Raw genomic sequence first — 26,990 nt, 5'->3', positions numbered from 1 at the left:
AATTCTTCCGTCCTACTGGTTTTTCCCATCTACAATACAACGACAGCCTGGAAACTGCCATTCTACCTGCCCCCCTAAGTAGCACCTTTCCCACGCATGGGTTCTTACAATCCGGGAAGCCTGCAACGTTCCTCGATGGGTATAAAGTAAGCCTCCTAAATAAAGTCATGTACACCTATCAATAAGCATGCAAATGTAGTCTTATTATTATCAGCTAATTATTAATATTGGTTAATATGATAAGGCGCACTGTATATTTACAAACCTTTCTTCAGGGCATATTTGGCAAGATAATTTTGCCTGCAAGAGTTAGTGCATAATATAATTTGTGCCAATATTGCAAATTGTGATCCTGGGATATAAGTGTATTTCTCTGCACAGCGTTATCTCCCATCTCTGGGCCCAGAACATTTCCACGAGGTCTCGGCCGTCCTTCTCCGTGGATAACGGCTTGTGTCAAATGCAAGAAACACTGATATGTTTGTTACTTTTAAAGAAAATTCTGCTGTGCCCCAAATCAGATTTTCACTGCCTGGGAAGGGTTTGCTTACCTAAAATTTCAGGCTGCAAAAATGGTGCAAAAACACTACACCAAATTTATCAAAGAAGAAACGCCAGTCGCTTTTCCATTTGATCCTTGTTCTTTGTTTATATTTGGGGCAGTTTTACCCAAATTTTGTAGCCAAGAGACTTTTTTCAAATGAACATACACAAGTAAACTCAAAACCCACTATAGTGTGTGTGTGTGTGTGTGTGTGTGTGTGTGTGTGTGTGTGTGTGTGTGTGTGTGTGTGTGTGTGTGTGTGTGTGTGTGTGTGTGTGTGTGTGTGTGTGTGTGTGTGTCATTTGGAGTGCTGTTAGGTTTGTGACCTTATATATAAAGAGACAAAAATGCCCCAATGTTACATCCAATTTGACAAATCATTTAATTCATTAATATGTATTTGATCTATATTCTCTCTCCAAAAATATGGATTATTTAGCTTAATACTTTAGTCAAAATATTTGAAGCCTGCGACTACGTCACGGTAACCCGATTTCGGCAGGATCTACACTACCAATATCATGACTAAAAAAAGTTATCCCGCGTCGATCCGATACAGGCTGCTTTGCAAGAACAATATTCCTACGGGTGGCACGATGCACTTTTTTTCTAATTCATGATAGAGGAGACATTTTAATCTGGTGGATTTTCAACGTTTGCTCAAGGTTTTTGAATAACAAATTCCTAGGCTAAGTGAATGAAAGTACAAACACCTTCTTAAACCGTCAAACGCACACATGGCTGAATACGTATTTATCAGCCATTGCTGGAAAATGGTTGATAGGTTTTCCTAAATAATATAAATTGAGTGCTTTGTCACTTTTTAAACCTTACGTCCCACTTAGTAGCATGAAGAGAACGTTCTAGACCATGTAATAACTTTCCTACCATTTGGTATACCTCTGTTTCCTAACATACAATATATCTATAGGAGTAGCATGTTTAGGCATAAAATCTTAACTTGGAAAAGTGTGAGCAGTTAGGCCCAGATTCACAAAAGGGTGCAAAACTTTAGCACGTTTTAGCTCCCTTTCATTTGAATGGGGATTAATGTCTGCTAAAACTTAGCACCCTTTAATGAATCTGAATATAGCGCCATCCAGGTACATAGTGCAGCAGTAATACACAGGACACAATATTATAACACATAGTGGGAATAAGCGCTTCAGACAGAAAACATTAGAAAAAGGAGCCCCTGCCCCGAAGAGCTTACAATCTAAGTGGGGAGAATTTACAGAGACTGTAGGAGGGTGTTCTGGTAAGTGCGTGAGCAAGGGGCCACGGTCAGTGCGTATGAGACGAATTAACTCAGAACACTAGACCAAAGAGAATTCATTAATGGTTAATACTATTTGTATTTTGGGGGTTTGAGTTCAAACGCGAGTCTGGAAATGTTGAAATGAAATGAAGAAACCCCACGCTCCCCATTGCTGGTGTCTCACGTTGTAGGTACAAACAGATAGTCACAAACATTACGACAAAAACACACAAAAGAAGAGTGCACAGAAGGACTTTATCAGTGAATATTATAAATGAACGTGCACTGATACAGTCCTTATGTGCGCGCTTGTTTTGTGTGGTTTTGTCATATCTAGTTTGCCCCGTTAATCGCGGGAGAAATTAGAGCAGCGAGAAAGAAAGAGTAAGGCCTCGGACATGGTCAAAAAGACCGTGCTGAGGCACGCTGAGCCGCGCTGAGGGGAAGCATTATCCCTATCAGCGCGGCTTTTGACGGCGCTTCCGCACGCATCCGCAGGCGTGTGGAAGCGTGTGGAAATGCAGGTGACAGGCAAGTTTAAATTTTGCCGCTCATGAAAGCGCAGGGCCGGTCACGTGACTGCCAGAAGCCAATGGCAGTCCGTGACATCGGCGCCGTGACGCGGCGCGCTAGCCCCACCTCCCGATCCGCCTCCAGGCCCGCCTCCCGAAAGCCTCCCACCCGGCACACAAGCGCGCTCGCTGGCGCTCATGCAGGGACAAGAAAAATCTCCTGCTTGAGCAGGAGAGCATGAGCGTCAGCACTGCCCAGCGCCGCTCCCTGCACCATGTCCCAGGCCGTAGGTTCATGGTCCTGGGACCTGCGCGTACGCAGCGGTTCGCAATCCCAAGAGTTGGTTCTCTGATACGTTTGGCAATTTATTGTCTTGAGTTTTCGATACATTGACTCCAATATGTATTGGTCAAAGATATACTAAATGGTTCGAAACCATAGAGCACCTTACGACTTATGTTTTAGACCCTTTGAGTGCCAGAGGGGCGGCGGTACCAAAGTGTCACAGCCCCTTCAGCACGTCGTGGTCACATGATCTCTTCCCAGAGCGATCACATGAAAGGAAGAGAAGGAATCCTCCTCCTCCGTTTCTGTCAGATCTCCCTTAGCAAATGAGCAAAAGGCCTATGAATATGTCCTGGAGCCCCCGGCGAGGCCTATGAATGGGTAAATATGTCCGGGTTATGCAGTTATGTCATCGGGAACCCAAAGAGTTAAAGCAGAAATGCCCCCTACGTTTTTTTTTGTAATTCCACTTTTGTTACATTATGAGAACTGTAGGGGGGATCTCCACTATTTTTGGTGACCATGGAACAATAGGAAGCAGCAATGTCATCGGTTGGGGCTTCCAATTGGGTGGCCATTTTAATTCCCCGGTAACTATCTCAGGGTAGAATAGCAGGGTTCAGCTCCGGGGCATCCCGCTTTTGCTGCTTTAAAGTATACTAAGGTGTATTACAATTTAATAAATCTGGACCAAACTATATACAATTCGTTATATGATTATTGGATAGAAATACTGTATTAGTAGTTCCAGCAATGCTCCTATAAGCTGTATAAGTTATTCTGTGTATGCAACAAAGCAGGTTTATATATTCCATATACACACGTACCTGAGCATTCCAAAGGTCCTTCTGCTCACTACTGTATCTCATTGAAATTCACATGGGCACTGGATATTCTTCTGGATGTTCTTCTGGGTTCATGATCACAATGACATTGGTGCAAATCATTCCAACAGTTGCTTTGCACATTCCATAATCACAATGAATCTGTTTCAATGTCTGTATTTTTACCCAATATAGCCAGGAAAGTCTGGAAGTAGTCATGGGTTTCTGGAATTGGTCATATACAGTTCTTATTTCTATCTGGCTTTTGATGACTCGTTTTTTTCAAGTTACAATTATTCGCGTGAACTGTCAGTTTTAGAAACAGAAAATCTAACCCTTGTGTGTCCTTGAACTGTGACAGCTTTAATACAGTATGAATGTAGGGTACATTATAATTTACAATGCTTTGTTCAATCATGGCTCACAATGTGTCCTGAGATGGTACCTCCTAAAACAGGAACAAACTGTATTTTCCTTTTCCTTGAGGTTAACATTTATCCTCAAAGTTAATTATATGCAACAACCATACTACTGTACGTGTTATGACCATAAACGTACATGCACGCTGCCTGTAAAATGGCGAATTTATCTCAAGATTGGCTTGTTGACATTCAAAGCATTACCCGACCAGGGTCCCAGGCAGGGCCGCCGACAGGGGGGTGGTGGGGGGGGGGGGAGAGGCAGGACAAGTGTCCCGAGCCCGGTTGCTGCCGGGGGTTCAGCCAGGCTCAATTTCTGTATCCAGCTGCTGGGCCTCTGGTTGCTGCCGCTCTCCCCAGCTGCTGCGGGGCCTTCTCTGCCAGGTATGGCCTCTCTCCTGCCGGTGTGTGCCGGAAGCCGAGCTCGACTTCCAGACAGGAGAGAGGTCCAGCCTTGCAGAGAGGCTCGGCGTGGGAAAGAAGCCAGGGAGAGCCAGGGTGGGGGGTATGGTATTCTGTGTGTGGGGGTGGTGGTGGTGGTATTGTGTGTGTGGGGTGGAGGGAATGAGTGTGAGCAGGGTAATTAAGTGATAGTGGAGGGTGGAGAGTGTGAGAGGAGAGGGGGTGGAAGAGGGAGGTGGTGGGGGGAGAGTGAGTGAAGGAGAGAGGGGGGTAGGAGAGGGAGATGGGGCGTGAGAGGAGGAGTGAGTGAAGGTGAGGGGGAAGAGTGATATGTTACAAGCTTTCCAACTTCATAGGGTCCTTCATCAGGTTCCCTGACCCTGAGAGGTTCTAAAGCTTGTAACATATCTATTACTTGTTGGTTCAATAAAAGGTATTATACCCCCAACTCCCTCTCCCTCCTTGTTACTATTGGGAACTTAGGAAATTACACACTTGGTATGGTCATTTGCATGTCCAGAATTTGCATCTGTGACGTTCAATTGTGTGATGTTTTAGAGACTGGAGAAGACTTGGGAATGTTGTGTAAGACATGCTTTCAGTCTTTAGTCGCTAACTCAACTTGGCAAACTAGACACCCTCCATATGCCACTTTGTCCTTCAATGTAACTACAACACATATCACTGCAAAATGCTCCAAGAACTAGATTGGCTGTTCCTTGAGTCCAGACGCAAAGTAAATTTTCCTGTCTTGTCTTTCAAAAACTTTCTGGGCAAGCTACCCGCCTATCTGAACAAGCTCCTCACCCCTACGCCACGCAGCTCTTAAACCCTGAGATCTGACTCCAAAAGACTGTTCACGGTCCCAAGGTTCAACAAGGAATCCGTTCACTCCTCCTTCTCTTACCGTGCCCCAACCTGAGACTCTACAAACTACCTCTAGTATAAGTAATTTCAAGACTTGAGCTCTCTCATTTTAATCTTGTCTGCAACTGTTACATACTGTCATAATCATATATTATCTCCGACTGTCCCTGTAACGTCTGTAAATTGAATGTATAACCCTGATCATTTAATGTAACCATGTATTGTCATCATAACTCTGTGCCCAGGACTTACTGGAAAACGAGAGGTAACTCAATATATTATTTCCTGGTAAAACATTTGATAAATAAATAAAACTATGCTCTTTATGGGAGAAAACGTGGCCTACCAGTATGGTATTGTTCTTTGAAAACACCCAATGAAGGACCAGAGAGTTTGAAAGTTTGTAACATATCTACTACTGTACTTGTTCATCCAATAAAAGGTATCGTACAACCTACTCCCGCTCCCTTCTTTGTTACTATTGGGGAGTTAAGTGACACACTCCATATGCTAATTAGCATGTCCAGAATCTGTATTTATGTATGTATGTCTTTATTTATATAGCGCCATTTATGTACATAGTGCTTCACAGCAGTAATATACATGACAATCATATAAATAATAAATAATATAAATAACAGTGGAGAAGTGCTTCAGACATAAAAGTAACATTTAGGAAAAGGAGTCCCTGCTCCAAAGAGCTTACAATCTAATTTGTTGGTAGGAAGAACGTACAGAGACAGTAGGAGGGCGTTCTGTTAAGTGCGTCTGCAAGGGGCCAAGGTTAATGTATGAGGTTTTAATCATTAGCCATGGAGCTACTCATATGCTTCCTTAAGCAAGTGTGTTTTAAGAGGTGGGTCTTAAAGGTGGATAGAGAGAGGTGCTAGTCGGATTTTGAGGGGAAGGGCATTCCAGAGGTGTGGGGCAGTCAGTGAGAAGGTTTCAAGGCGGGAGAGGGCTTTAGATACAAAAGGGGTAGAGAGAAGATATGCTTGAGCAGAAGAGAGTCGGGATGGTGCATAACGAGAAATTAGGGCTGAAATGTAAGGAGGAGCAGAAGAGTGTAAATCTTTAAAAGTGAGGAGAATTGAGTGTTTAATACGGGATTTGATAGGAAGCCAGGAGATGGATTTCAGCAGGGGAGATGCTGAGACAGATTTTGGAAAGAGTAGAGTGATTCTGGCAGCAGCATTTAGGATATATTGTAGGGGAGACAGGTGAGAGGCAGGAAGGTCGGACAGCAGGAGGATACAGTAGTCAAGACGGGAGGGAATGAGGGTCTGTGTCAGAGTTTTTGCAGTCGAGCAACAGAGGAATGGGCGTATCTTGGTAATATTGAAAAAAACAACAGTTTTTTTGTTACCTTTTGAATGTGAGGGAGAAGTTGAGTGTGACCCCTAGGCAGCATGCTTTGGCTACTGGGTGAATGATAGTACTTCCAACAGTAATTTGGAAGGAGGAAATAGGGCCAGGTTTGGGAGGAAGTATGAGAAGCTCTGTTTTTGCCATGTTAAGTTTAAGTCGGCGGAGGGCCATCCAGGATGATATCGCAGAGAGACATTCAGAAACTTTGGTCTGTACAGCAGGTGTAAGGTCAGGGGTGCAAAAGTACATTTGTGTGTTATCAGCATAGAGGTGATATTTGAACCCAAGAGATGTGATTAGGTCACCTAGAGAGAGTCTGTAAAGAGAAAAGAGAAGGGGTCCCAGGACAGAGCCCTGGGGTACCCCCACAGAGAGATCGATAGAGGAGGAGGTGTTTGCAAAAGAGGAACTGAAAGTACGATGGGAGGGGTAAGAGGAGATCCAGGATAAAGCTTTGTTATGAATGCAAAGAGTATGGAGAAGAAGAAGAGGGTGGTCCACAGTATCAAATGCTGCAGAGAGGTCGAGTAATATGAGCAGAGTTTATTGACCTTTGTCTTTGGCAGCATGGACGTCATTAGTTATTTTACTGAGGGCTGTTTCAGTGGAGTGAGCAGTGCGGAAGCCCTATGGTAGAGGGTCTAGGAGAGAATAGGTGTTGAGAAAATGGAGCAAGCGAGAGAATACAAGACGTTCAAGGAGTTAGAGGCGAAAGGCAAGAGGGAGACATGTAGATAGTTAGAAAGACAGGTAGGGTCAAGCTTGGTGTTTTTGAGTAATGGTATGACTGTTGCATGTTTGAAAGAGGAGGTAAAGGTACCAGAGTAGAGGGAGGAGTTCAAAATGTGTGTGAGCGTGGGGATTATAGTAGGAGCAAGAGGTTTTAGGAGATGGGAGGGAATGGGGTCAAGAGGGCAGATGGTAGAGGGAGAAAAGGAGAGTCCAACTGTGTGATGTTTTAGAGACCGGAGAAGACTTGGGAATCTTGTGTAAGACATGCTTTCACTCTTCATTCTTAAAAACCCAAACATTTCCCCGTACAGTATGTTGGCTCTACATATCACCAAGATCTTACAATCCTGACCTTGTCACCGCCATCTGTCTTGCTTATGTTTGTCACCAATGTGAACTAAAAGCTAAACCCTTTGTCCTACTGTATTTCTCAAAGGTTAGATAACGCTATCTACTTTTCCAGAGACTTGTCGTAACAGGTTGTTTTAATTCTTACGACAGGACTGGAAGGTTAAGAGGCACAGCTTCATTTCAAGTCTTTGGCTAAGATGATTTCATTGAGAAGTATTGTTGTTATGGAACAATGCATTTTGTTCTTAATGGAAATTAGAATTTGTTTTCCCTGCCACTCATCTAGGCCTACAGGCCCGAGCGCCTGTGTATGTCTGAAGGAATGCAGCGATAACATTATGGGGGTGTAAATCAAATCTTTCTTGGTGTTATACTGTGTAAAAAAATCCATCAGGAAACCCAATGATTTCAATTGGCTTGATTTTAATTGCCAATTTTGTACCCGCGGCTCTGATACATAACCCCTTTATGTAGTTGTCCGAGCAGATGCCATATCCACTTTTTATGTTTTTGGCTTAACATAGTTTGTCAGTTGATAGCAGTGACATTTCTGATTGTCGTCAATTACAGGTAAAGTCAAGCATGAGGGCCTAGAGATTGTACAGTGACCTTTTCTGTATTTGTGTGCTTTGATCAAAAAGGTTTTAAAACGACAACCATTCTGGCGTTAAAATTGAGTGAAAGGCTGTTTATTGTTTCTCTTGCCACATAACATTGCGATCCACATCTTTTTCTTGTTCAGATTGCACAATTATGATGTGGAGGTTTAACAGCTCTCTAAGGCCCAGATGCACTGTGCTCCGTTCAGCTATTTAACCCATTAACCCCGTGTGACTCCTGAAAATAACACGTTCTGCCCGTTACTGCTAATGATACAGTATGCACGAGAGGCATTCCCCCGAACATTGCACGGACACTAAAGGTGCGTTTAGGGTAACGCAGGGAATTAACGTTAGCTGATGTACGTAGGTGAGACCTAAAGCTGGCGTTAATACTGTCCAGACACTATAGGTAAATCATACCTAATGCCAGGTTCTTTAAAGTAAACGCAAGGTATTGCTAGTTTACTTAACACAGGGTAATGCTAATTTAACCTAACATTGACCCTATGCTAATGAGAAATATTACGGTCATTGTTTTTGTAGATAATTAGCTTCGTGGATTTGAGTTATACGCAGGGAAAATAATATCCCTTACTTTTTTTAGGTAACCTAACATTATTTGCCCTGATTTAACAGGGCTTAGTCAACCTGGGCCTCAGCCGTTCAACTATATGGAAATCCCACCCTCCAGTTAAAGAATAACAGAGTGATAAAGAGAGAAAGGATATTAGCAGAACTCAGGAGGGATCGTTACAGGGTCTTACATCGCATGTAAGGCCAACAGGTCATCATCATTTATTACTTTAAAATGAAATGTATAAAACGGAAGGTGAAACCCCCAGTAAGAAAGTTCCATGTAATGTTCACCGATATGGGACCATAGGTGAGGGAACAAAGCATGTCAGGGAACATCCCTCTTACTCACTGGGCCATTCCTATTGAGTATCTATGTACATGTCTATGTATGTCTTTATTTATATAGCGCTCACAGCTGTACTCAGCGCTTTATCAGAGAGACAATACGGTACAGGGAATTATAATACAAGAAGCGCAACAAGCAAAATCATACCATCGGAAAGGAAATCCCCGCCCCATGGGGCTTACAATCTAAGCGATACTTCTATTAGCCAGCCATTTGTTTTTCTTCTAAAACCAAGGAAAAGTATCCTGCACCGCCGGCGTCCTGCCGACATGAAATCAGTGCTCTGGAAATACAACATGTCAAAGTTACAGGGTTTGAATCTCCCTCGAGGGGGAAACAAAATGGCTGCCAAATCTCTGGCCAACAGGAAGCTGCATCATCATCGGCTGCTGCTTCCTATTGGATGGCCATTCAAATCCCATTGAAAAAAAACAGGAAGTAATACCGGTATCTTCCCCAGCAAATACCCAGCGAGCCGGAGGGTCCAAAGACCTGAAAATAGCGCTGGGGGAGGGGCTTACTTTACAGGGTTTGCTGTTTTAAGAACAGAAGTCTTTTTTTTCCTAAGAAGGAACACATACCCTGGCAGAGAGAACCTAATTAGTTAAAGATAAGGCAACTAAGCAATCCAGTCATATAAATGAGTCTTATAAACAAACTCCGGCTCATCCTCGGATGGGTAGCAGGAAAACATGGATTATTTATAATGTTACACTAATGTAACGTGTCACATTTGTCGAGACACTGCTACTTAGCATTGCTGTGGGGTCAGAACTCACCCCCTGGGATATGTGACCTTGCAACGTGTTACACATGATGGGGAAACTGGAGACTTGTCTTCTAGCAAAACAGACACCAGCTGCAATGTGAACAATATTGTAACAGGACTTAGAATACATACACTGGATTTAGAGCTGCAGTCCCTGCTCAAATCTGGCGTTTGTGGTGTGGGCAATGAGGGTAGTGGCAGTGATATTAAACTAAATGTAGGTAATGGCACCTTTAAAAAAGTCCAGCAAATATTAGTATTTTTAAATAATTTTTTTTTTTTTACATCTTTTTACGTTTCCATGATAACCAAATACAGGCATACCCCGCATTAACGTACACAATGGGACCGGAGCATGTATGTAAAGCGAAAATGTACTTAAAGTGAAGCACTACCTTTTTCCCACTTATCGATGCATGTACTGTACTGCAATCGTCATATACGTGCATAATTGATGTAAATAACGCATTTGTAAAAGGCTCTATAGTCTCCCCGCTTGCGCACAGCTTCGGTACAGGTAGGGAGCCGGTATTGCTGTTCAGGACGTGCTGACAGGCGCATGCGCGAGCTGCCGTTTGCCTATTGAGCGAGATGTACTTACTCGCGAGTGTACTTAAAGTGAGTGTCCTTATACCGGGGTATGCCTGTACTTATATTTGTAGAATAATGATAATGCTATCATTAGCCACCCAGATAGAAAGGAAGCCTCTACGATTTGTATATGATAAACATATATTTATTTTACACAGGGCATGATCAGCTAAGGGCGATTAAATCTTTCTAAGAAAGATTAAAAAGCTGTTTAAAATATGGTTTTGTTTCTTTTTTTTAGCCCCCTGTAGAACATTAAAAGCACTTTAAAAAAAAAATTACACCTATCATGCCATATATTTTGGTTTATTTCTTATTTAAATTACAGATCATAAAGGCAGCACAGGATCATAAATTACATATTCATTTCTATGTGGTTACCTCCGGTGTGTGAGCTAAACAGTTATGACCTGAAAATTACAGAGTAGGAACAGAGAGGAAATTCAGCTGTCAGATTAAAAAAAAAATGATATGCAGCTGTGCAGAGACATAATTAAATATAATTGTTTTTGATCTCAAACCATTTTTTTTAGGAATGTCACAAATGATTTCAACAATCAATCAATAGCAGCTCTGTTCATTTTTGCTTTCTGTATTTTAAATGTTTTTGGCAGGTATTTTCCAACAAATCTTTTGGTCTTAGGAAATTCCCGAGCCAGGGGTGGGCAACTCCAGTCTGCAATGGCCACCAACAGGTCAGGTGTTAATGATATCCCTGCTTCAGCACAGGTGGCTTAATCAGTCGTTGATTGAGCCATCTGTGCTGAAGCAGGGCTATTCTGTTGGTGACCCTTGAGGACTGGAGTTGCCCACCTCTGGTGTGCGCTGCCATGTGAACAATTCTACTTAAGTCATTATGTCTGCACACACTGAAAGTGTTTTCTTAACATAGCACTTTATACATTTATGCTTCTAGCTGTAGTAAATGTAACAAACGTCGTATGCCTTTCACTGCCAGACAGGGATTGCAACATCGAATATGTACAGTATACATCTCTACTACCACTTACCTAATTTACATAACGACCCCTGCAGATACGTACACCCCAAATTGCAGAATGAGTGACGTACATGAAGCAAAATAGGTGTAAAGTCAATGGCTTCATACAGTGATACTAAGTGGCACATGATGAAAATGCCTGTTTTAAAGAGGCAATCCAAAAGGAGCTTAAACCCCACCCCCCCAAATAAACTTTTTTGTTTGTTTTGCTATATGCAGCCTTTGATTACCTTTATTGAAAACTAATTACCTAAGCTGCCAATTGATTCGTTCTCCCGTGATCGATCAGCATAGATCCTGCTTCCCAGGGTTCCCTAAATGGCCGCCTTTCAGTTTCAAACCATCACAAACAGGAAAGTGTTGCAAAGATCTGGCACTGCTGGGGAACTGATAAAACCTGCCATAGAAATTAAAGGATGCTCAGTATATTAAAACTCATTAACAATGGCATTGAGTTGCATTTTTATTTTGTATTATCTAGTACTACAGAAGTGATTTATTAAAAAAACAACAAAAAACACATATACAGTAGGATATTGCATGGATTGCTCAGCCATCAACTGTGAAGATTTAACCCATAAACATATTATTGCTACTGGGTCAGTTTGATGCTAAGAAGAACTGACCTTTTAAGTAACTTGAATGAATCCAGGGAGAAGGTACTGTAATCCGTGCAGAACAATGCCTGCTGCAGTGTTAGTTTTATCTGCCTGGAAGAATAAGGGACATTGCACCTTCCCGTAGTGCCATTAGAATGATGGGAAAATGTTGTTGAAAGGAGGATGTAAGCAGTTATGACCTGGGAATTACACAGTAGGAACGTAAAGGTAATTCACCTGTCACATTTTTACAAATTGATGTGCAGCTGTGTAGTGGCAGATCATTTATAAGATATAATTATTTTGATCTTAAACCATCTTTCAAGCGTGGCACAAATGAGCCAATCAATCAAGAACAACGCTACAGAGTTTATTTTCTCGTTCTTTTATTTAATATTTTTATTTGTCGGTGGTTTTATCCACATATAAAGCTCCTATGTGCAAGCATACCATACACCTTTGTAACTATGTAGGCCAGCTACAGTCCTCAAGAGCCACCAACAGGTCAGCATTTCAGGATATCCCTGCTTCAGCACAGGTGGCTGAGTCAACAACCGAGTCACTAATTAAGCCAACTATGCTGAAGCAGGGCTGTCTTGAAAACCTGACCTGTTGGTGGCCCTTGAGGACAGGAGTTGGTCACTCCTGGTGTATGCCATTATTCCATGTACTGTACCTTATAGCTATATATATATATATATATATAGCTTAGCAAATAAATGCCTAATTTAACAGGTATGTTTTCAGGTGGGTTTTGAAGTTAGAGAGAGAAGGTGCTTGGTGGATGTTGAGAGGGAGCGAGTTCCAGAAGTAGGGTGCAGCATTTGGGCATCGTTGTAGGCATGAGAGAGCGTGATTGGAGAGAAGACCGTTCGAGCAGGGTACAGAGAGCAAGTAGGGGGTATACCAACAGATTAAAGCGGAGATGTAGGGAGGGAGAGATTTGAAAGAGATAAAAATAATTTTGTAGTGAATGTGGTGTTTAATAGGGAGTCAATGCAGAGTTTTCGGGAGGAGAGAAGCAGAGACTGATCGAGAGGAGACTGAGGTTATCTTCGCAGCTGCGTTTTGAAAAGAAAGCTGCAAGACAGGGAGGCCACTAAGGAGAAGGTTGCCGTAGTCCAGACAGGAGAGAATGAGGGCATGCCCTAACATTGTATTAGCAAAGAAATAGAGAAAAGGTCATGTTTTAGCAATGTCACGGAGAAAGATGCAGCAACAAGTTAGCAATAGTATTAAGGTGAATGGAAAACAAAAGAGAAGCATCAAATATACAAGTAACACCTACAGTATGTAACGGGATGGAAAACTGGCTAGATAGTAGAGTTACTGAGTTTGATCAAAAGGGGGAACATAATTTAGGTTATGAGCAGATGAGTCTTTGACATTACATTTGAGACATCTAGCTGCCACCCCAGATGAGATTACTGTGAGACACTTGGAGACTTGGGACTGAACTGGAAATGAAAGGTTCAGTGTGGATAAATACATATGCAGTCTGTTATCTGCAATACTGTACTTCAAGCCAAATTCATTAATAAGGTCACTAAGGGAGAATGTATAGAGTGAGAATAGGACTCAGAACCGAGGTTTGAGGTGCACCAAGACATAGATTAACAACGGGAGGAGAAGAGTTCACAATAGATACAATAAAAATAAAGCCAGGAGAGTGCTTTGTTTCCGAACACACATTGTTTGTTATTTAACAGCTGACTTACAAATTATTATAAATTCCGCATTTATTTACTGAATAAATAGTTGACTTTGAGAGTAACTTGGGCAGAATTAAGGGGATCCTTGATGGAGAAGGATTTAGGAGTGCTTGTAGACAGCAGGCTTAGCAATAGTGCCCAATGTCAGGCAGTAGCTGGAAAGGCAAACAAGCTCTTATCTTGCTTTAAACAGGGAATGGATGGAAGATAAGTAAAAAAATAATTATGCCCCTAACACGTTGAATAGAGTACAGTTTGAGGCACCACTCCATAAAAAAAAGACATTATGGAACTAGAAATGTGCAGAGAAGAACCACCAAATTAATAAAGGGGATGGACAATCTAACTTATGAGGAGAGGCTAGCTAATTTAGATTTATTTACATTAGAAAAGAGGCGTCTAAGAGGGGATATGATAACTATATACAAATATATTCAGGGACAGTACAAGGAGCTTTCAAAAGAATTATTCATCCCACGGGCAGTACAAAGGACACAGGGTCATCCCTTAAGGTTGGAGAAAAGGAGATTTCACCAGCAACAAAGAAAAGGGTCCTTTACAGTAAGGAGTGTGGAATTCATTAACATGAATTAATTAATTACCACTCATGTCATTATATACTGGAGATACAAGTATCTGTATTTTTAATTTTGCATCTCAATAGAAATGCAACACTTGCAATTCAGATGTGTACACAGCGTGAAGAGGGGCTCAGAATTGTTCGAGTTTCAAGAACTTTAATGGAAATCAAGTAAATCACCGCAAACGTGAAAGGCCTGAAACATATGAACAAGCCCATTATGAAACAACTGGCAATCGTTTTGGTAACAACAAGGAACATCTTTTCCGTCCCCAGGTTTTCTACGGAATAGCACTGCTTAGTAATGTGTCCCTAAAGTAGTCTAAGAGGCTTTCATTGCAAGGAAGCAAAATAATTATTTCTAATGTGATGCAACATTGAGCGAGAGAAGCCAGCGTGGGCGGGAGCCCTTTGCATGCCGGAGAGACCCCTGCAGCACTTCTCGATCACGACCGCGTGGTCGCCGTGTCACCGATGAGAGAACGCCAGTGGAGGAGTTCTCCTCTTCTGTTCCTCGGGCCGCCAGATCGTGTGCAGCGTTCCAGAGCAATCGTTTGGTGCTCGGAAAAGCATCATTCACCAAGCATTAAAAGTCCCAATGCAAGGCCATGTAGCACTTTACATACTGCCATTTTCCTGACATCCTGGCGAAAAGTGGCACAATTCTGGCAACATTTCACAGAAATCTGATTAAATATTTTGCACTTCAAGCAGCAATACTACATTCCCCCTTTTATCCTTAATTATATTTATATGTAAAACATGTGACAATGTATAATTCTACATTCTTACCAAAGCTGGCAATCGTTTGGTGATCCTGTTATAAATCTGTAAAAAATCTGATTGTGTGCCTAACATAATGTCCGCCTTCCAGTTTCAATCAATCCTTCAGTCAGTGTAGCTCAGCAGCTACAATGTATCCTGATATTACTAAGGTAGCATAATCTATTGTTACAGTTTGCAGCTCAAACTGCTGGAAACATTGGCAACAGATGATCACAAACAGTAAAGTGAAAGGTCTTGCACTGCTGGGGAGGTGGGCTAAAACCTGCTATAGAAAGCAAAGGATGCTTTAAAACAGCAATGCGCAAACTTTTTGAGCCTTAGCGTTCGCGCCCCCCCACTCCCAATGTCTCCGTGTCAAATGACGTCGCAGGTCATGTGACGTCACGTGACCTCACAGCGTCATTTGACGTGCGTTGCCCTGGCGACGCATCGCCGAAGACCCGGCTGGCAGCAGGTAAATGAGTTACAGAGGCCTCACGCCTCTGTACCCGCCCGCGCCCCCTCCACCCCCCAGAAATTCTCCCGCTCCCCCTGGGGGCGTGCCCTCCCAGTTTGCGCACCGCTGCTGTAAAACTCATTAAAAATAGCTTTACGTGTAAAATAAAAATAAATAAATAACAGTCACTATCATCTAATACTACAGAACTGATTTATTTAAACAAAAACACGATTTCACGCTTTGCTGCTTTAATGCATGAAACATACTCTTAAAACATGATTATCAACTATATATATATATATATATATATATATAGCAAATAAAAAGATCACTTGTGAGCAGCATTCACATGTCTTAGACAGGTCTGCAACCCTGCCTTTCACCGTTATCTCCTAGCATACAGCGCTTCCACTGCAGCAAGGGATTCTGGGAAATGACATGTAAATGAGCCCACAGGGTCACCTTTTGCTTCAAGTCCATATTGACATGAACCCCTGTAAGCTTATGCCTGCCGCATTACACAGCCTGGGTTAAGTACATATGAAGGAATGGGACTGGGGCGCTGCCTAGATTGAATATATTAGTGATCCCTACAAATAGAGGATCTGACTTTATGTGGAATAATAAAATAAAGCAAAATATACTGGCCCGAGTTCCTGCTGCTGCTTCAGCGCAAAAGAAAGATTCCCAGAATCGCGTTTCGTCGTTAGACTTCCTCAGGTTCTCCTTGCCAACCGGACGCGGAAGCGCTCATTCCAGAGTGCTGAGGGAAGTTGCCGTGAGTCTGCCTGTTCATTCTCCACTCCACTGTTTTTATGCTGCTGAATGAGTGACACCTGAGGACCCCCATGGTCTTGGTTGGAGGAGAAAAAGAAAAGAAAACTTCGCATAGAAGACACTTCCCATTATGGGTTGCCAGCAAACCTACTCATAAGAAGCAGGCACTCCAGGATTTAGAAAAATGAATAAAGTTTATTGCAAAACAAGTCCTGGGGTGCCTGCTTCCATCTTTTCTGTATTCCAGTCCGCCGAAGTGTGTAATATATATATATATATATGCCACTGTTAATTATTTGAGGGGTGTCTGCAGTGCGCCGAATAGCAATGGTGCGAAGGATAGGGCATTTCTGAACTTACAGCTACAAAGTAACCGTTCGTTGTTCCGCCCATTGCAGCCATTCTGAATGGCATTGCGAGCAGCTGTGACTACATGCGCGGGCTAAGTTACTGAAGGCTTTGTGAATTTAAACATTAATGAATTCAAGTCATTTATATTTGCAGCACATTTTTTGCTTTGCCAGCAGAGAGCCGCTCGCAGAAATACAGAAGGAATATGTGGTGAGAGGCATGATTGGGCAGGGTAGGCATCAGCAAATGGAATATTGATTCATTCATATTTAGCCATGGTGCTTAGCACAGATGAATCATTACATTAAGTATATTTAACCAGGAGGATTGGAAAGCAAGCTAGTTACTCAGCCAGAGATTCATTTCTGAAATAAAAGAGGAACAGAAATGGCAATAAGATCCAATTTAGTTTTAAATCAGGACACAGTAAACTCTACATTTAAATTCTACGTTGGTTTTATTACAGTGCATAGTTGAGAGTTTTGTGTATGTCGTCCCCTATGTTAGAGAGGCTGCTTGATTATATATATTTGTCATAGGGCAGATTATTTTATTTTCAGTATCGAAGAAAAGCTACTACTGTATATGGTTAAATCACAATGCAAATGTCATGAAAGGCAAGAGCACAATTGTGTAGCAACATATACATATTTTGGTGTGTGTGTGTGTGTGTGTGTGTGTGTGTGTGTGTGTGTGTGTGTGTGTGTGTGTGTGTGTGTGTGTGTGTGTGTGTGTGTGTGTGTGTGTGTGTGTGTGTGTGTGTCATCAATTACACGATGCTTAACCCCTGCACTTGCCAATTGTCTAATAACATTGCAGTGGGACACTGCAGGGGCGCTCTCCGCTTTAATCTCTTGCGATACCCCCTACTTGCTCTCTGTACCCTGTTCAGTTCGGTCTTCTCTCCAATCACGCTCTGTCATGCCTACAACGATACTCAAATGCTGCACCCTACTTCTGGAACTCGCTCCCTCCCAACATCCACCAAGCACCTTCTCTCTCTAACTTCAAAACCCACCTGAAAACGTACCTGTTAAATTAGGCATTTATTCGCTAAGCTACAGTATGCTCTATATACAGTATAGCTATAAGGTACAGTACATGGAATAATGGCATACACCAGGAGTGACCAACTGCAGTCCTCAAGTCCCACCAACAGGACAGGTTTTCAGGATATCCCAGCTTCAGCACAGGTGGCTTAAATCAGCGGCTCAGTTGAAGACTGAGCCTCTGAGCCACCTGTGCTGAAGCAGGGACTGATTGAGACATAGCACATTTGTAGTTACTCTTGGCTAAAAGCCTGTGGTCTTTAGATAAAGTATGATTGCATTCTGGTACATTGTGTATGCCAGGGTTTGTATTTACAACCCCTGATCTACCCTCAGAGAACAAACCATTGCGTGTCTGCTAGCACTTTAATAAACTAGTAGCAGCAGTTAAACTGCGGTGGGAAGCAATGTGTAACCTTTTAAGAAAAATATATATTTATTTTACAAACAAAATGATATTAGAAATAATCGCACACTACTACAGCCGAACAGCAGCCATAACATACTTTTGCAGCTTTAATGGATTTGTCTGAAACAACACAGTCTTGCTGGGGTATGTTTGAATAGGTTTGATCTGCTCTGTTGGGGTCCGAGGGTTACACTTCACCTCATCCATCAATTATACTCCACTACCCTTTTCCTTTTACCAGTATTGATCTCACTGGGCTCTGAAAGCCACCCACAGAACTAGTCTGAAAGCACAGCTGAAGCGTATGCAGAGATGGAAGTTGATTATGTAAAGCTGTTTGTTTTGACCTTTTCAGCTGCCACCTAAGTATTCAAATGTTCAGCTAATGTTTAGTAAAACATTACAAAATTGTAGTTTAGAAAGGACAAAGAGGATAACCCGGAGTTGAATTCCTCCCTAAATTATTCCAAAATGTCACATTCTTTCATTTGACTTATTTCCATTGTTTATATTCTCTTTGGTTAATTATTGGTGATTTCAACAGCTCACGTCAATTAAATATCCGAGCAGTCCCATAAATCTCTTCTATTAAATCCCGCACGATTTAGTTCCACACAATATACAGCTCAAGCACGTTATAACGCGATCCGTTACAACGCGAATCCGCTTATAACGCGATGTAAGCGTGGCTCCCAATTCTCGTATTTATGAATACTTTACAACACGATTATTGGTGTCTTAAACACTTTATTGTACAAAGCATACAATGGTACATTATTTCTAACGCGGCCCGCTTATAACGCGCTGTGATTCTTTGAACCCGAAGCACAGCGTTATAAAGGGGGTTGAGCTGTAGTTACATTTCAAGAGTCTAGATTCACTGAAGGTCATTAAATCTGTGATAATGACATTCGGAAAAAATATTACTGAGTAATATACTGTATATGCATGATAGTTGTGCGTTACTTAACTAATCTGCACGCCGGTTTTGGGTATAATGAAGGCAGTCCATGGCACTCACCATCACTGTATCCACCATTAATGTCAAGTATTCCCTCTTCCCGGAGCTACCACATAGCAAAATAAAATGTAAGCGGACAGCCTAGTCAAAGACCTTCATCCAGATGATGTAAGACGTCAATCAAGGTTGAGGATGGTTCATGGGACAGGATGTCGTTGGTTTACATCTGGCCAATGGGTCATGGATTAGGCATTTCATTAGACCACAGGATTTATTTGTCTGCATTGGGGTTTTTTTTATTATGGACCCTGTAAGAGGCGAATATCAGGAGAGTGGTCATTGGAACAGCCCGTTTTTTGTTAATGGTTATATATATATTTTTTTTTCGTTTTTATACATTTATTTTTTTGTAGTGAGTTGATCTCCGGCGTATAGGATCTCACATTGGGGTAGTTTCACTGGATTCTTATCCCTCAAAACCCAGGAGGGCCTGTCAGGGATGAGGTAGAGGACATCACTAACCTGTCCGGTGCTATTGAGGTTACCTAGATCCTTTAGGTCAGGGATGGCCAACTCCAGTCCTCAAGAGCCCCCAACAGGTCAGGTTTTAAGACGCACTAACCAGAACTCCCTCCTACTGTCTCTGTACGTTCTCCCTACCTACCAATTAGATTGTAAGCTCCTCGGGGCAGGGACTCCTCTTCCTTAATGTTATGTTTGTCTAAAGCACTTATTCTCATGATCTGTTATTTATATTATCTGTTATTTATTCGATTACCACATGTATTACTACTGTGAAGCGCTATGTACATTAATGGCGCTATATAAATAAAGACATACAATACAATACATCCCTGCTTCAACACAGGTGCTTCAACTGAGCCACTGATTAAGCCACCTGTGCTGAAGCAGGGATATCTTGAAAACCTAACCTGGTGGTGGCCCTTGAGGACTGGAGCCACCCCTGCTTTATGAGATCAAAAATGGTGAGAGCAAGCAAGGTCAACATCAAATGAGTACTAATACCCCATATTAGTTAGACTTACTACCACTTCTGCATTATATTTCGTTACCCCTTACTGTCTTCACAATTTGTCTCAATGTAGTTGTCAAATTGGGACGAACCATTGAGTATTGCTGCCCCTTTAAAAATGTAAATACTACTCCACTTCTATAAGCATTCTCACGTACACCATAAAAAGGATTGGCCATGATATATTTAACTGGTTAAATATTTGTGATTGACGCCTTTAAAAAAAAACCACAAAAAAAACAGACAACTAAGGATGTTTAAATACGGCAAACATATGCGTATAGGGTTCCGTGTTAAAATGGATAAGAAGTAAAAAGGTGACCCTGTGTGCTCATATGCATGTCATTACCCAGAATCCCTTGCTGCAGTGGAAGCACCCTACAGTATGCTAAGAGATAATGGGGAAAGGCAGGGATGTGGACCTGTCAGGGACGTGTAGAAGTGCTCACAAGGGGATTTCTATTTGCTAAATCCTTTATGACATTTTGAAAATGTCTCTTTGTTTTCCTTTACAACAGGCACTGTTGTTCATCGTCAACACTGTGTTTTACCATAATGATAAAGCATTTCCGGTAATACATTCAACAAATGACTTGGGGAAGGGAACGAGGATAAGGATGAGGAAGCATGAGGACAAAACCTCGACATATCAAGTAGTTAACAAAACAGAATTAGGTGCGCTCAGACCTACCCCTATAACAGAACGCATCAGTAACTTTATAATTAAATATCTTTTGGAGAAACACACACATCCTGAGCTCCTCCAAAAAGGGGGGTCAATTTATTAGTGAAATTTGGCAATTTGGTCCTAAGTTTAATAAAAAGGGATCATTTCAGAGAAGCGGCGCAGCGAGTAAAGACGCCGACACCGATAACAATGACACTGCGTGTGCAGCAGGGGAGCCTGGTTCAATTCCTGGTGTCGGCTGCTTGTCACCTTGGGCAAGTCACTTTATCTCCCTGTGCCACAGGCACCAAAATCATAGAGTGTAAGCTCTATGGGACAGGGACTGTGTCTGTAACAGTCCTATGTGCTGCGTATCACGCACTATACTATATATTATAAAGTTATTATTATTATTTAGCTGCATCTTTTGATAAAATAATGATTCAAGCCTGCTGACCCCGCCAAGGTACTGTCCATTTCTGCAGATACCTGCACTAACGCATATTCATTCTTATTGTCTTATGGACTAATCTTAGTGAAATATGTGAAAGTGCCTAAAATAGCTATAGTGGCTAGTGGCTATAATGCCTACAATGGCTATAGTGGCTATAATGCCAAATTGAACTAGTGAGCCTAGAACATATCTTTCAAGATACTGTATTAGCTCTAACATATTGGGCAGCACCAAATATGTAACACAGACATTTGGGGAACATTTGTTAAAGATTTTCATTAGTTTATTACCATCATAAAAGCTAATGTTAGTTTTACAACATGGCAGGCGTTTATGGTGGGGTTTTTTTTAACACTATACCACTATAAAGTTGGTACATAATTGGCTATAAACTGTCAAAACACACCCCCCCAGGCACTTTAAAGTGAGTTTGTTCATATGTAAATGTGCTAATTAAGTTAATGTTTACTATGATAATAGCTGGATAATTTGTCATAAAAAATATATGCTGATATTTGTCTTTGTTTAACTTTAAAGGAGCAGTTAATCTTCTGAAGCCCTCCATAAAAAGGAATGTAAATGCTGTGTAAAGAATGTGTATATAAGTCAGTTCTGGGATATTATTTTCCTCCACAAATAGATTAGGCTTCTGATCCATATTGTCCAAAAGTTTTCCCAATGCCATTGAACGCTGTTCAAACACAAGCGGTGTACCCCATGGTGGCAAAGGAATCCTTTATTTTTTAGTACTGTATGTTAAAGACACAACCAGACCATACCCATGCCTGGCTACACTCTGTATGTTCAGAGTATTTAAAATATATATTGCACACTCATAGTAGGATTTATAAATATACACAGATTATATTATATTTAACGTTACCAGCTCCGTAACGTTGCAAAGATGCGCCCTTTCCTCTACTGCTAAAACTCTAGCGTATGCCCTCATTCTCTCCCGTCTCGACTACTGTAACCTTTTACTGTCCGGCCTTCCTGCCTCTCACCTATCTCCCCTTTAATCTATCCTAAATGCTGCAGCTAGGGTCATTTTACTCTCTCCTAAATATGTCGCTGCGTCTCTCCTGCTGAAATCCCTCTCCTGGCTTCCTATAAAATCACGTATTACACACAAAATGTACACCGTCCCGACTCTTGTGTTCTACTCAAGAATGCTCTTCTTTCTACCCCCTTTGTATCTAATGCCCTCTCCTGCCTAAAACCTGTCTCACTTACTGTCCCACACCTCTGGAATACCCTTCCCCTCAATATCCGACTAGCACCCTCTCTATCCACCTTAAAGACCCAACTTAAAACACACATCCTTAATGAAACCTGTAAGAAGCTCTGTGGCTGATACTATACACCTCATACATCGACCTTAGCCCCCTGCAGACGCACTTACCAGAACACCCCCCTACTGTCTCTGTATGTTCTTCCTACCTACCAGTTAGATTGTAAGCTCTTCGGGACAGGGACTCCTTTTCTTTAATGATACTTTTATGCCTGAAGCACTTCTTCCCAGTATATGTTATATTGTTATGTCACATGTATTACTGCTGTGAAGAGCTATGTACATAGATGGCACTATATAAATAAAGATATACATATACAGTACATACAATTAGATAGAATATCCCTGTCAAAATATTAGGAACTTACAGCTTTGAGGGTTCAGAGATAGTGCTGGAGAACGACGAGGCCACAAAAACCATGCAAGACCCATCCGGGTGAAGTATTTTTAAGCAAATGGGAGTGCAGTTGTTCACATTCTCATTATCCTTATTACTGTTTCTGATAATCACAGACTGTATGATTTATATCTCGTGCGGTTCTGCTTGCTATACTCACTCATCCTTCTATTAGTCGTACCGTATAATTCTACCTCATATGTCTTCTGAATAAACGCCAACAATAATTCTCATTATGCTATATATCAGGGGTGAGCAAACTTTTTACGTCACCCCCCCCCCTTTTCATACGTGTTATTAGGCTCCCGCCCCCCCGCCCCCCTGCCTGATGTAATCCAAATCACATGAAATAATCGGTATACAATATAAATGGGAATATAAATATGTAAAAATACTTGCATATTTCAACATTGTTAAAACAGCAAAACCTGCCAAATTTCATATGGGTTTTTAAAATAAATCAGTGTAGTAGTATTATAAGATAGAAATGACTGCAATTTTTTTTTTAATTATTATTTCAACTACTAATGCATCTCTTTTCTCCCCCCCCCCCCCCCCTATCTCCTCTTCCTCCTCCTCTGACCCACACATCTCTCTCTTCCTCTCACCCCCCTTACAATGCCTAACTGGCTATAGTGGAGGACCCTGGGAGAGGAGGACCACCAGAACGGAGCAGGTCGGTAGAGTTGGAAGGTGGGAGAAAACAAGGGCGGCAGAGGAGTTGGACGACTGTGGAGGAGTGTGCTGTAGTAGCAGCAGACACCAGAAGTCAGTGAAGACTTCCAGGTTGCACTGCTGGGGCGCCCGCACCACGGCCGTCTTCATCTTCTGACGCCCTTCTTTGCTCCCACCTTCTAACTCCTCTGCCGCTCTGCTCTGCTCTGGCAGTCCTCTTCTCCCGCTATTGTCCTCCTCTGCGCCGTCCTCCACTGCCACCACCCTGCTCCGCCATCCTCCTCTGCCACCGCCCTGGTTCGCTCCGCCGTCCTCCTCTCCCAACGCTCTGCCATCCTCCTCTCCCACCGCCCTGCTCTGTCGTGCTCCACTGCCCCCGCCCTGCACCGCTCCCGCCATCCTCCTGTCCCAGTGCTCCCCTTAAAAAATCTTGCACCCCCCTGGTTGGTGCACCCTTGCTGTATATGATATAAAATGAACGCAACAATGACTGTGACCACAGCAAGCTACGTTACATGTGTCAGTGCCAGAAAGTGTTATGTTATTTGTAACCAAAAGCTGCCAAGTATTGCAGTTTAAGATGTAGTTAATTTGTGCAAACAGGTTTTACCGAGTTACCCAATGTCCTGTTTGTACATATCACAGTGAACCAGCTAACCTGCTGCTTTTTTCTTGATTAATTTCAGAACTATGGTTTGGAAACTGAAAACCTCAGAACGCTCTCTCATAAGTTGAATTCCTCGGCCAAAAATCTGCAAAACTTTATAACGGGTAGGAGGAGGAGTGGCCATTATGATGGAAGAGCCTCCAGACGACTGCCAAATGACTTCCTTACCTCGGTGGTTGATTTGATTGGTGCGGCCAAGAATTTATTGGCCTGGCTTGACAGGTAACTAAGTATTTTCAAGAACAGTAAAAAGCAATTTATATCTTAATGGTTTCTACTCTACACAATGGGACCTATTCTAGTAGCTCCGAAGTGTGACCAACCGCTTCTAAAGTGACCTTTCCGATGGGACGGGCACACTCTGCTATTCTGTCAGCCCTTCTCGCATGTCCAATCTGTGTCTAAGAGGATTGTTTAGAAGCGGTTTCAATCCGGCTCTGCCAATCCGATCGGTTTGTCAAAAAAGCCTCCGACTTGCATTTTTTTTTTAAACTAAAACTGCAATTCTCGTCGCTCCGTTATGCAAACCGCCTCTAGCAACTCGCATTGTTATCAAGGGTGGTGAGATTGGTAATGCGAGTTGCATCCAGAGCCTGAAACATGGATTTGGCTGAGAGAGTAAAACCCATAAGTCAGACTGGGGATGGAGTTAGCACCTCAGGCCATTCTGCTTCTAACGCACGCACAATCCAGGTGGTTTGGCTGTTAAACCACGCGGTTTGTCACTTTTTATAGACGCACTTTGGAAGAAGCAACAGAGAATAGGGTCTTTCTCACAGTACATTCCCCTACTTCTGAACATGCCGAACTGCGTGACTGACAACGTCGGAGCTAATAGCACAAGCTCCATTGTTTTTGTTCCTTAGCCTAAAATAACCCATTTTCGATGGTTAAAGGGTTTATGGATATTTGCTCTCCTATGAACTTGCAACAAATTCACTTTGCCTATGTTTTGCTTAAACTTTAAAAAATGGACAATTTGAGGCAAAGTTTGTCGAATTTCATCAGAAAAAAAAAAATCTACTCTAAAATATTTTGAGTGAGAGAGATACCGTGAACTCACCTGAGATACTGGCAAACTAAAATTAATTTGCATATGCAAAGTATATTGAAATAATTTAAATTAACATCTCTCCAAGGTATCTCAGGTGTGTTAACATGTATACCACATGTTGTATGGAGGAGTGTTTTGGGAGGAATATAGTCAAGTCTATAGGTACTCTACTAAACTGGCCATCCAATAGGAAGAAGGGACCATTGATGTTCCGGCTTCCTATTGGCATTTGAACCCCGTGAGAATTGGCAGCTATATTGTTTCTACAGGAAGGAGATTTATAGCTGGAGGTTTAAGTATTTCAGGGACCCACGGGGTCCCATAGCGGAAAATAGCACAGTGCAGAACCTCTGGTTCCCATCCTGTAAAAGGAAATTGGATTTAAAACATATTTATATATATTTTTTTTATTTATATAGCGGGGGAGGTTGCTGCTTTAATATAAGTGACGCAAGTTTCTTGGGTAGGCAAGGTTAATGCCAGCACATATCATAACATTAAACTGAATACCAAATGGAGCACAAATGACACCAATACATGTATACATTGATGCATGCTTCCTAAAGCCTATTGTTCATCTAAAGAATTTGACATCCCAGGCTAAAAACTATGATCAGGCAACAAAAGTGTATGCAAAGCATGTTAATACATGGTCAAGGGAATTCTGCGTACTTCTTCTAATACATTTACTAACTAGTGCTATTCCAAAAGAACACCAAGGCCCATTTACTTACCTGGGCTGTCAGATATTTTCAGGTGCTCATTTGCGGAGTTACTGTAGCTATAGAGCAAGGGTGGCCAACTCCAGTCCTCAATGGCCACCATCAAGTCAGGTTTCAAGGATATCCCTGCTTCAGCACAGGTGGCTCAGTCAAAGACAGACACTGATTGAGACACCTGTGCTGAAGCAGTGATATCCTTAAAACCTGACTTGTTTGTGGCACTTGAAGACTGGAGTTGGCCGCCACTTGCTAGAGACTCCAAAATATTACAATAAATATACAATATGCATTTTTGTGAGCTTTCATAGAGCATAATAAATAGGTTCCACGTAAGGTGTTAAAACTGGATTGGTAGAATTTCCCAAATTCTCTACTTCTAGTTGATATATCGTTATCGAAACTGTACGAGCGTGAGAGAGCTTGGAATTTCGAATTGAAATGGGCAGTGCTTTTGTACAAACGGTAACATAGAACCATAATGGTTCTGGGGTCCGAGGACAGCAGTGCCTCAGACTGGGACAAAGGCGATCTTAGAAACCTTGAGTGGGGTAAGATTGGGATCGCACAGGCTTTAGTCCACATTAATAAAGAAAAGCATATTTCCACGTCACAAGAGCTGGCCCCAGTTCTCTGAAACTCTAACAAACTCCTACACATTTTACTCCCAGGAAATTCTATTCTAATTCCGAGTAAAGAACATTGTTACAACTGACCTTTACTATTAAATATGTATTTGGGTTTGATGAGGTAGAAGTCAGCATTATTTTAGCAAGCGATGCAGCTCATTTAGAGAATTCAATTTTATGACTGATTTTGCAATAAAGGATCGTTTACATGTTCAATAACAGTTTGAATGATAAAAATATTGCTGACCAATTGGAACGATATAAACCATTATCTCAGCACTATCTGTCCAGAAA

At 41.9% G+C, this 26,990-nt stretch overlaps 1 protein-coding gene across 5 annotated transcripts in view; it reads left to right on the top strand.

The window, feature by feature from the left end:
* LOC142467326 (connector enhancer of kinase suppressor of ras 2-like) overlaps positions 1-26,990 on the top strand; it is a 497,579-nt gene that overhangs the window by 191,006 nt on the left and 279,583 nt on the right. For all 5 annotated transcript variants that reach the window (XR_012788363.1, XM_075572875.1, XM_075572877.1 and 2 more), the window contains exon 3: positions 24,314-24,516. Coding sequence is in view for 4 of the 5 variants with exons in the window: in XM_075572875.1 (XP_075428990.1) it covers positions 24,314-24,516 (203 nt within the window). In the remaining variant the exon portion in view is untranslated. The remainder of the gene's footprint in view (positions 1-24,313; positions 24,517-26,990) is intronic.

Source organism: Ascaphus truei, chromosome 16 (genome assembly GCF_040206685.1).
Source record: "Ascaphus truei isolate aAscTru1 chromosome 16, aAscTru1.hap1, whole genome shotgun sequence".
NCBI lineage: Eukaryota > Metazoa > Chordata > Amphibia > Anura > Ascaphidae > Ascaphus > Ascaphus truei.
This window is presented reverse-complemented; position numbering and strand designations above follow the sequence as displayed.